Source organism: Parus major, unplaced genomic scaffold, assembly GCF_001522545.3.
Source record: "Parus major isolate Abel unplaced genomic scaffold, Parus_major1.1 Scaffold325, whole genome shotgun sequence".
Taxonomy (NCBI): domain Eukaryota; kingdom Metazoa; phylum Chordata; class Aves; order Passeriformes; family Paridae; genus Parus; species Parus major.
The window spans coordinates 54,651-64,409 of NW_015379278.1; the positions used below are offsets into that span (position 1 = coordinate 54,651).

At 69.4% G+C, this 9,759-nt stretch overlaps 2 protein-coding genes across 4 annotated transcripts in view; one reads left to right on the top strand and one right to left on the bottom strand.

The window, feature by feature from the left end:
- Positions 1-1,415, top strand: part of HAPLN4 (hyaluronan and proteoglycan link protein 4) — a 7,809-nt gene extending 6,394 nt beyond the window's left edge. Inside the window, exons 4-5 of the mRNA XM_033511527.1 lie at positions 5-313; positions 574-1,415. Coding sequence (XP_033367418.1) covers positions 5-313; positions 574-905 — 641 coding nt within the window. The 3' untranslated portion in view covers positions 906-1,415. The remainder of the gene's footprint in view (positions 1-4; positions 314-573) is intronic.
- A 527-nt stretch (positions 1,416-1,942) lies between these two features.
- NCAN (neurocan) overlaps positions 1,943-9,759 on the bottom strand; it is a 21,463-nt gene continuing 13,646 nt past the window's right edge. For 2 of the 3 annotated variants that reach the window (XM_015616007.3, XM_015616008.3), the window contains exons 4-15: positions 9,437-9,611; positions 9,230-9,357; positions 8,243-8,536; positions 7,007-8,002; positions 5,803-6,927; positions 5,506-5,622; positions 5,302-5,415; positions 4,732-4,890; positions 4,569-4,651; positions 4,341-4,485; positions 3,407-3,589; positions 1,943-2,749 (exon numbers count right to left, since the gene is read on the bottom strand). In XM_015616007.3, the coding sequence (XP_015471493.1) occupies positions 2,502-2,749; positions 3,407-3,589; positions 4,341-4,485; positions 4,569-4,651; positions 4,732-4,890; positions 5,302-5,415; positions 5,506-5,622; positions 5,803-6,927; positions 7,007-8,002; positions 8,243-8,536; positions 9,230-9,357; positions 9,437-9,611 (3,767 nt within the window). In that variant the 3' untranslated portion in view covers positions 1,943-2,501. Of the gene's footprint in view, positions 2,754-3,406; positions 3,590-4,340; positions 4,486-4,568; positions 4,652-4,731; positions 4,891-5,301; positions 5,416-5,505; positions 5,623-5,802; positions 6,928-7,006; positions 8,003-8,242; positions 8,537-9,229; positions 9,358-9,436; positions 9,612-9,759 lie in introns of all 3 variants that reach the window. The other variant, XM_015616010.3, reaches the window with a different exon arrangement.

The following is a 9,759-nucleotide window of genomic DNA, read 5'->3' on the forward strand; positions in this document are numbered from 1 at the left end:
CCCTCCCCAGGGGTGATTTTCCCGTACCACCCTCGCCTGGGCCGCTACACCCTGAACTTCCACGAGGCTCAGCGGGCGTGCCAGGAGCAGGACGGGATCCTGGCGTCCCACGATCAGCTGCACCAGGCCTGGCTGGAGGGGCTGGACTGGTGCAACGCGGGCTGGCTGGAGGACGGCTCGGTGCAGTACCCGATCTCCCGGCCCCGCGAGCACTGCGGCCGCAAGGACACCCCCGGCGGGGTCCGCAACTACGGCTACCGGCACAAGGAGAGCGAGCGCTACGACGCCTTCTGCTTCACCTCCAACCTCAACGGTCAGGGGGAAACTGAGGCACGGGGGGTTGGGGGGGTTTGGGGTGGAATCGATGTTTTCTGCTTCACCTCCAACCACAATGGTCAGGGGGAAACTGAGGCACGGGGGGTTTGGGGGGTTTGGGGCGGAATCAGCCCCTTCTGCTTCACCTCCAGCCTCAACCCTCAGCGGGAAACTGAGGCACAGAGCCGTGCAGAGCCCATTCCGCCGCTCAATGACCAAACCCACTCCTCCCACCCCTTTCCCCACCTCCCATCCCAGGCAAAGTTTACTTCCTGAAAACCTTCCGCAAGCTCAGCTACCCGGAGGCCGTCCAGGCGTGCAAGAACAACGGCGCGGCCGTGGCCAAGGTGGGCCAGCTGTACGCGGCCTGGAAGATCCAGCTGCTGGACCGCTGCGAGGCCGGCTGGCTGGAGGACGGCAGCATCCGCTACCCCATCGTCAACCCCCGAGCCCGCTGCGGCGGCCGCGAGCCCGGCGTGCGCAACCTCGGCTTCCCCGACAAGAAGTACAAGCTCTTCGGGGTGTACTGCTTCAAAAAAGCCGGGGAGGCTCCTCCGGGGGAGCCCGCGGGGCGCCCCGAACGCGTGTGAGGCTCGGAGAGGTCGGCAGCACCCCCGGGATCGCTCCCACCCCAAGCCCGAGCGGTGCGGGGGAGCTGCGGGCAGCTCGGGATGGAGAGAGAGCCGGCGGTGCCGCTCGGGGACACTGAGGCAGCGGGAGGGGTTTGGGGAGCCCGGCCGGTGCGGGGCCGGCTCCTCGCAGCTCTCGCTTCTCCACGCGCCTGTTTGCATGCGCTAAAGAGCCGCAGAGCCCCCGCCCTCCTCATCCTCACGCTGTCCCCGCGGCCGGGAGGTGCCGCAGGTTCCCCCCACCCGCCCCAAAATCCCCCCCGAGGCGCTGGGCGAGGTTTGGGGGGCGGCGGGGTGGGCTCGGTGCCTCGGCAGCTCCCCCGGGGCAGCTCCTGCGCGCTTGGCTTGGCCGGGGCCGGGGCGAGGAGGGGCCGGGGGGCGGCGGGCGCTGCGCCCCCCCGGCCGGGCACCGGCCGCAGGCTTTGGCAGCCCCGGACGTAGATGAAATAAAAGCTTCGGCCGCTTTGGAGAGCTGAGAGCGGCTCCGCTGCATCCTTGGGGCGGGGGGCTCGGTGCCCTTTGGCGGCAGCGCCCGGAGCTTTCCCGGAGCTTGGATTTGTCGGGATTGGATCCAAGGATCGGCCGGAGCCACCCCGGGGTGTCACCAGAGCCCGCAGAGACCGGGGGACACCGCGGGGGTGGCAGGACAGGGACGGGGACCCCGGGGTGGGGAGGGGTCACCTTTAGTGACCGGAATGTCACAGCCCTGCGAGGGGACAGCGCGGGTGGCACGGGAACCTCGGGGGTGGGGGATGGAGGGTGTTTTAGGGGGGAATCACCCCAAAAAAATCCAGCGGCATCTCCGCGCCTTGAGGGGCCGCGCTGGCCGGCGACAGGGACACGGGGGGCGGCCACCAGCGGGGTGACTCGCGGCGAGCAGGTGGCGGATGCGACACGGGGAGCCCCGGGGGAGATTTTGGGGCTGCTCGGAGTTGTTGGGGTGCACCGGGAGCCGGGAGGAGGCAGCGGGGGAGCGGCGCCAGGCAGGGGAGGGTCGCTCAACTGTTAAAAAAATTTATTAAAATGTCCAGCAGTACAGAAAGGCAGAGTCAGAAATGGGGAGGGGGCGTCAGGAGGGGGTCGGGGAGGGGGACACGGCAGTCACGTCGCGGACAGCAGAGGTCGGGAAGCGCCGTACACACACACACACACACACACACGCGCGCACGCCAACTCCAACGGGGACCCGAAACGAGCGGAACGGGGACAAAACCAAACCGAGCGCCCCCAAAGTCAGCGGGGACAGCGGCCCCGCGGCCACCGTGTCCCCCCAGCCCCACCCCCGTGCCGGCCGCGGGGACCCCCAGAGGTGCTGGGGCAGGGAAATGGGGGCGCTGCTAAAAAAACAGAGCCAGCCCAGGTGGGATATCGGGGGGGGCCGCCTGATTCACCCCCGGTTTGGGGACAGGGACAGAGCCCAGTTTGGGGAGGGGTCCCTGTGCGGGGCTGGGGGCTCCAGCCCGGGCCGGGGGCGCTGAGCGTGGGACATGCAGGGAGGGCTGGGGACGCACACGCAGCCGCCCCCTCCGGATCCTATTCCCTACGGGGCCGGGCATCCTAAGGAGCTAAAGCCGAAAGGGGGTTAAAAAAGAGGGGAGGGGAGAGGGTGGGAGAGGGGCGGGGGGGACATGGCCACGTCCCCCTTTGTGCTCGCCCGGCTCTAGAAGTAGTGGCCCTCCTCCATGCCGTCCAGCCGGAGGTGCTGCCGGTGTTTTCGCCGCTCCTTGCGGGCTTTGTGCTGGTGGTGCTGCCGGTGCTGGTGGCTGTGCCGGTGCCGCCGGTGCCGCCGCGCTCGGTGCGACCGCCTGGCTAACGGGGGGCAAGGACGGGGGCAAGGAGGGGGTCAGGGAGCGGTTCCGGGTGTGGTAAGGGGTGTTAGAATGTCCCTGAGTTATTTTATGTTGTTTTGTGTTTGTAGCTGTTGGCCTGGACTGCTCTCACCCCCCTCTCCTCTCTCCCCCCGCGCACCCATCAGCTCTGTGAGCTCGCTCCTACTCCTGTGCATGCATCCCAAAAAGTCCGTGTCTCTTACTATAATTATTATTATTATTATAATTATTTATTATTTAATTTATTAATATAAATATTATTATTATTATAATGTCTTATTAGCGTGTTTAACCTTGATTTGTAGAAAGTTTTTAAATCTGCTGGCTGTAGAAAATGTGGTTTTTTTCGGGTGTTCCCACCCTCTGAAGAAGCCCTTGCTAAAAGAAGCACCCCAGACCCCAATTTTTGTCTCATCCTCCGGAATTCCCTTCACAGAAATAAACTGCGGAACAGAACCCAGAGGAGGAGTTTCCCCTTTTTTCTTTACTGTTTAAAATACTGAATTAGCGAGCTCCAATCCTCCTGGAAGCCGGAGTGAGGAAAAAAACCCAATCCCTGAGCTAGCCGAGACACTCCGAGCACCCTCCCACCCTGCCCAGCCCCCCGAGACCCCCCGGAACCTCCCCACTAACGTTTTGTGCAGAGGATTTTGGGCCGGTCCCACTTGCCGGTGCTGTGGCACTTGATGGTGGGGACGTGGCGCTGGGTGAAGCCCTCGTGGCACTGGTAGCGCACGCTGGAGTGGATGTTGTACTTCTCCTTCTTCTTTCCCACCGGGAAAGCGTTCGGCACCTCCGGGGGGGGCCCGCACAGCACTGGGAGGGGGGGGGACAGAGCTCCGTCACCCCCCTGGCGCTGGGAGTTACTGGGAGTTACTGGGAGTTACTGGGAGGGGACAAGGGACACCAGTCCGGGCCACCCCCCGCGCCCCTGGGGACACCGCTGGTGATGGCTTTGGGAGAGGCTCGTCCATCAGGTGTCCCCAGGGTTTAATTGGTTAATTAATGGCCTTACTGGGGCGTCGTTAGAGCGCGGGGCGGGGAGGAGCAGCTGGAGGAACGGAATGGGAATTTAATGGGAATTTAATGGGTGCAAAGGGAAGAAACCGGAGCGCTGAGGGAGGGATTGGGCAGGGGGAAAGGGAGGAAAATTGGAGATTTGGGGGAGAACTGATGGAGTTCGCCCGGGGGAAAGGCTGGGAAGGGTTGGCTGGGGGTGGGGACAGCGGGGAGTGCGGGATGGGGACAGGGATGTCAGGGACTGCAGGATGGGGACACCGGGGACTGCGGGATGGGGACACCGGGGACTGTGGGATGGGGACACCGGGGACTGCAGGATGGGGACACCGGGGACTGCAGGATGGGGACAGGGATATCAGGACCTGCAGGATGGGGACACCGGGGACTGCAGGATGGGGACAGGGATATCAGGACCTGCAGGATGGGGACACCGGGGACTGCAGGATGGGGACAGGGATATCAGGACCTGCAGGATGGGGACACCGGGGACTACAGGACGGGGCCGGCGGGAGCTGCGGGCCGGGGCCGGGGGTGGCGGGGGCGCTACCTGTGCCCTTCTTGCAGATGTAGGGCAGGTTGTAGTTGCAGGGCACGTCGTTCCACTTGCCGATCTCGTGGGACACCAGCACCACGCAGTCCTCGCCGCCCGCGAAGAAGTTGTCGGGTTGGTTCTCCCTCCAGTTCTCGTATTGCTGCGGGGCCACCAGGGAGGGTGACACCCCCCGCACCCCCATCCCGCGCCCCGAGCCCCTCCTCGGACCCCCAAAACCCTCACCAAGCCGGTGTTGTCGGTCCACTGGAAGTCCTGCTCCACGATGCGGTCGTTGAGGCCGATCCAGGTGTTCTCGTGGCCAAAGCCTGCGGGGAGAGGCACCCGCGGCTCGCACGGAGGGGGCGAGCAGCGCCCGGGGAGGGGGCGCCGGGGACCCCCAGCCCACCGTTGATGAAGCTGTGCTCCTCCTGCGAGTGGATGCTGGTGAGGTGCCCGGCCCGGCGGCGACAGTCGCGCTCCGCGTCCTCCCAGGAGCGCCGGCGGGAGAAGTAGCGGTAGCAGTGGCCCTGGAACTTGTGCCAGTTGTGGTCACAGCCCTCCGTGTCTGCGGGGACACCAGCGGCGACAGTGGCCGCAGGGCGAGGGGCCGGCCCCCAGCCCCGCCGTCAGGGGTTTGTGTCACCTTGCAACCCCCCAGAGCAGCAGGGGTGGGAAGTGTCCCGGTGGTGGCACTGGGGGACACTGCGGGACACTGGGGGCTGGGTGACAGAGGTGACAGAGCCGCTGTGACAGAGAGGGACACTGGGAGGGACACTGGGAGACACTGGGGGACAATGGGGGACACCAGGGGCAGAGCAGTGTCCCCACAGTGACACAGGGGGACACAGGGGGACACCGGGGGCAGAGCAGTGTCCCCACAGTGACACAGGGGTGACACTGGGGGACACCGGGGGCTGGGCAATGTCCCCACGGTGACACAGGGGTGACACCGGGGGACACCGGGGGCAGGCCCCACCTTTCTCGCAGCGGCTGCCGCCGTAGCTGGGCAGGCAGAGGCACACGAAGGAATTGACCTCGTCGATGCAGGTGCCGCCGTTCTGGCACGGGCTGGACAGGCAGTCATCGATGTCTGCGGGGACACGGGCGGCTGTGGGGCTGCCGCCACCCCCGGGGCCGTGCGCTGCCCGCCCCGCGCCGTTCCCGGAGCCCCGGCGCTCACCGATCTCGCAGTTCTCTCCGGTGAAGCCCGGGGCGCAGCTGCAGCCGCACACGGTGCCGTTGGCCCGGCTCGTCCCTCCGTGCAGGCACGGGTTGTTGTGGCACGGCTCCGCCGGAGCTGCGGGGCGGCAGCGCTGCCCTGAGCCGGCCTGGGGGGGTCCTGGGTGCCCCCCGACCCCCGCCCGCCGCCGTCCCCTCGGCTCCCAGACGGGAGATTCGGATAAAAGCAGCGACTCCGCCCGAACCTCCACCTCCAAACCCCCCGCCGGGCCCGTCGGTGCCGGTGCCCGCAGCTCACCGTGCCCGCTGGCGTTGCCGGTGCCCACCCAGGCCAGCAGCTCCCGCTCGTCCAGCGCCGGCTCCTCGCCGCTGCCGCTGTCGGTATCCAGCAGCGGGGACCCCCCCGCGCCCCCCAGCTCTGGCTCGGCCGAGGGCTCAAAGAGCAGCCCCGAGCTCGGGGACCCCGCGGGCTCTGTCCCCGCCGGGCGGGGGACACCTGGGGACGGCCAGGGGTCGCGGGTGGCCGAGCCGAGGGGCGTGGGGGGCTCTTCCCTCTTGGCCTCCCCGGAGGAGTCCTCCTCTCCGGGGGCTGGGGGAGCGCTCTGATGGCTGGGTACAGTTGGGGGGTCGGGGGGCTGCCGGGGACCCGGAGGGGACAGGAGGAGCTGCTCGGCTGCCCCCGGTTCCAGCTCGGAGCGGTGGGTGGGCTGTGGGTCTGGGGGAGCGAAGCCCGTGGACCCCTCCTCGGCCACCGGCTCCACCTCCTCCGGCCGCTCGGTGCTGGCCCACAGCACCACCTCGGTGGCCGCGGGGGAAGGGGACGCTGAGGGGACACCCCAGGCCGGGGGGGAGGCGGCTGCTTCGCTGCTGGGCTCGGCCGCGCCATTCCCAACATCCCTGGGTTCCTCCGGCTGCTCCTGGCTGGGCTCGGCCGCCCCGTGGGGAGCCGTGGGGCCGGAGCGGCCCCGGGGCCCCGGAGAAGCCCCCTCGGTGTGGCCGGGGGTGGCGCGGTGTCCCTCGGAGGGTCCCTCCGGCTGCAGGAATGTCACCGCCTTCCTCTGCCTCTCCAGCGCGCCGTCCCCCGGGGCCCCGCTGCCGTCCCCGGTGTCCCCGCGGGGCTGCGGGGACAGCTCGGGACCCTCGGCCACCAGCGGGGCCGGGGGCAGCGGGGGCAGCGGGGGCGCGGAACCCTCCTGGGAGGGGGGGTCACCGGAGAAGTCCTCGGTGGCATCGGCGGGTGGCCTCGGGGAGTCCCCGCGGGCGCTGGGGACGCGGGGCTGGGCGGCAGCCGCGGGGATGTCCCGGTGGTCCCGAGCGTCGCGGGGAGCGGCGGGGGACGGGAACGGCATGGGGGGAGTCCCTGCGGGGGTCCCTGAGCCCCTCGGCGACAGCGACACGGGGGAGGTGGCCGCGGCCACCAGCTCTGCAAGAGATGGCACCGGCAAGGGGTCACCGAGGGGTGACCGCGCTGGGACCCCCCGGCCGTGTCTGCGGTCACTCACCGGGGCTGATCTCCTCCTCCAAAGCCTCGGGGGACGCCGGGGGACCCTCCCGCCCGGGGCTCTCGCTGCCACCTCGGGGGAGGCTCTGCAGCTCCACGGCCTGGATGTCAATTCCCACTGTCACCGCGGGGTCCCCAGCTGTCACCGTGGAGTCCTCAGGTGCCACTGTGGGGTCCTCAGATGCCACTGCGGGGTCCTCAGGTGCCACTGTGGGGTCTCCAGGTGCCACTGCGGGGTCCTCAGGTGCCACCGTGGGGTCCTCAGGTGCCACCGTGGGGTCCTCAGATGACACCGTGGGGTCTCCAGGTGCCACTGTGGGGTCCTCAGATGCCACCGCGGGGTCCCCAGCTGCCACCGCGGGGTCCCGGCTGTGCCTCTGGAACTGGAAGTAGCGCCCGTTCAGGCCGGGGTAGCTCCTCCTCGGGGCGCTGGAGCTGCCCGGGGTGGTGCTGGGGGTCTCCGGGGCCGCGCTGGGCACCGTCTCCAGCCCAGCCGGTGCCAAGGACGAGCCGGGGCCGTGCTCCGGGGCTGCGCTCCGGGAATGCGACAGGAGGGAGGCCGGGGGTCCCTCAGGGTCTCCTGGTGCCGGGCTGGCGCTGGGAGGATCCCTCCGGGAGCTCTCCGGATCCTGATCCAGCGCGTTGAGAGCCTCCTCCTCGTGGGGCCACGCCAGCGAGGTGGCCGCGGTGGGCGGCAGCGATGTCACAGCGCCCGTGGCCAACCCCGGAGCCGCCGGTGCCGGTGGCAGGGCGGTGGCCGGGAGGTCCCCGCGCTGCCCCACCGGGCTGCCCCGGGCCGGCCGCAGCTGCTCGTCCTCATCCTCGCCCAGCCCCGCGGGCCCCGGCGGTGGCAGGAGGTGGTAGCGGTCGCGGGGGATGTCGCGGGTGTCCCCCGATGTGCCCAGCTCCTCGCTGTGCTCCACCAGCACGTTGTCGCTGCTCGGCGGCTCGGGCGTGGGCGGCACCGGCAGCACCGGCTCCTCCGCGTCCCCCGCGGCTGCGGGGACACCGCGAGCATCAGCGGTGACACCCGGGGGTGGCACCGCAGCCCCCCCGCGAGTGTCAGCACCGAGCACCGCACCCAGCCGGAGCTGCGCCCCCTCCCAGCGCCGCTCTGCCTCATTTATCTCATTAATTCCCTAATTAAATATTCATCCGCAGCGATTTTCCCGGCCGCGCCCACCGATCCCCGCGGGAAGGAGGGAGCGGCCGGGGGCTCCGGGAGGCTCCCCCTCACCTTTGTAGCAGTAAGCGTCGAATCTGGAGGCGGCGGGGGGAAAACCGGTGCGATTTGGGAACTGGTAGAGGGTCCGCACCCCCGAGGCCTCTCCCCCGCACTTCCTGCGGGGCTGGCGGATGGGGTAGCGCACGCTGCCATCGGCCAGCCAGCCCGGGTCGCACTGGTCCAGCCCCTCTCGCCAGGCCAGGTAGAGCTGGCCCGTGGTGGCCAGAGATGCCCCCCGGCTCCGGCAGTGCCTGCGGGCGCCCTGCCAGGTGAAGCGGCCCGGCTCGGTGGCGTAGAACACGGTCCCTGCGGGAGAGGGGACGCGTTGGGGACACGGCCACAGCCGGAGGAGCCGAGCGGAGTTTTTGGGGTGTCCTGGGTGAGGATCACCCGGCAAGCGGACCGCGGGTGGGGGGCGTGCACGGAGATGTGGCCACGGAGGGACATCCCTGGGAACCCATGGGCACAAAGGGCCACCCCTGGGCACCCCTGGTCACCAAGGGCCACCTCTGGACATCCTTGGACACCCCTGGTCACCAAGGGCCACCCCTGGGCATCCTTGGACACCCCTGGTCACCAAGGGCCACCCCTGGGCACCCCTGGACCCCCCTGGGCACCCATGGGCACCAAGGGCCACCCCTGGGCACCCCTGGTCATCAAGGGCCACCCCTGGATACCCCTAGTCACCAAGGGCCACCCCTGGTCATCAAGGGCCACCCCTGGACACCCCTGGACACCTCTGGGCACCCCTGGGCACCTCTGGGCACCCCTGGACACCTCTGGGCACCCCTGGACACCCCTGGACACCTCTGGGCACCCCTGGACACCTCTGGGCACCCCTGGACACCCCTGGTCACCAAGGGCCACCCCTGGGCACTCCTGGTCACCAAGGGCCACCCCTGGACACCCCTGGACACCCCTGGACACCTCTGGGCACCCCTGGACACCCCTGGTCACCAAGGGCCACCCCTGGCCCCCCTCCCGGGACGCAGCCCTTGCCTCGCAGCTCCCGGGAGTAGCAGTACACATCGTAGAGCTCGGCGGGCTCCCTGCGCCCGTAGCTGCGCACGCCGGGGAGGCTGTTGCGGTCTCCGTAGCAGCCGGGCCGGGACAGGGTGATGGGGTACCTGCCGGGAGGGGCACGGTGGGCGCTGCGCTCCGCGGGGAGGGGTCCCCGGGGGTCCCCGGGGGTCCCCGCGCACTCACCGCACGCTCTGGTCGCTGAGCCAGCCCGCGTCGCAGTTGTCGTAGCCGTCCTCGAAGGCGGCCTGGAGGTGCTGGGGGGAGGCGATGACGGCGGAGTTGTCGCGACAGGCGCGACGGGCGGCGGGGAAGCTCAGGGCGTAGCGCTGGCCCGCGGGCCGGTAGTGGAACACAACGCCTGCGGGGGCACGGAGAGGGGAGCTGGTACCGGGGGGCACCGGGGGGAAGTGGGGGTCGTGTGGGGTCCGAGGGGTGCAGGGATGGTTTTGGGGCTCAGGGGGTTCAGAAGTGCCGTGGGGCATTTGGGAGGAGCGGCTTGGAGGGGG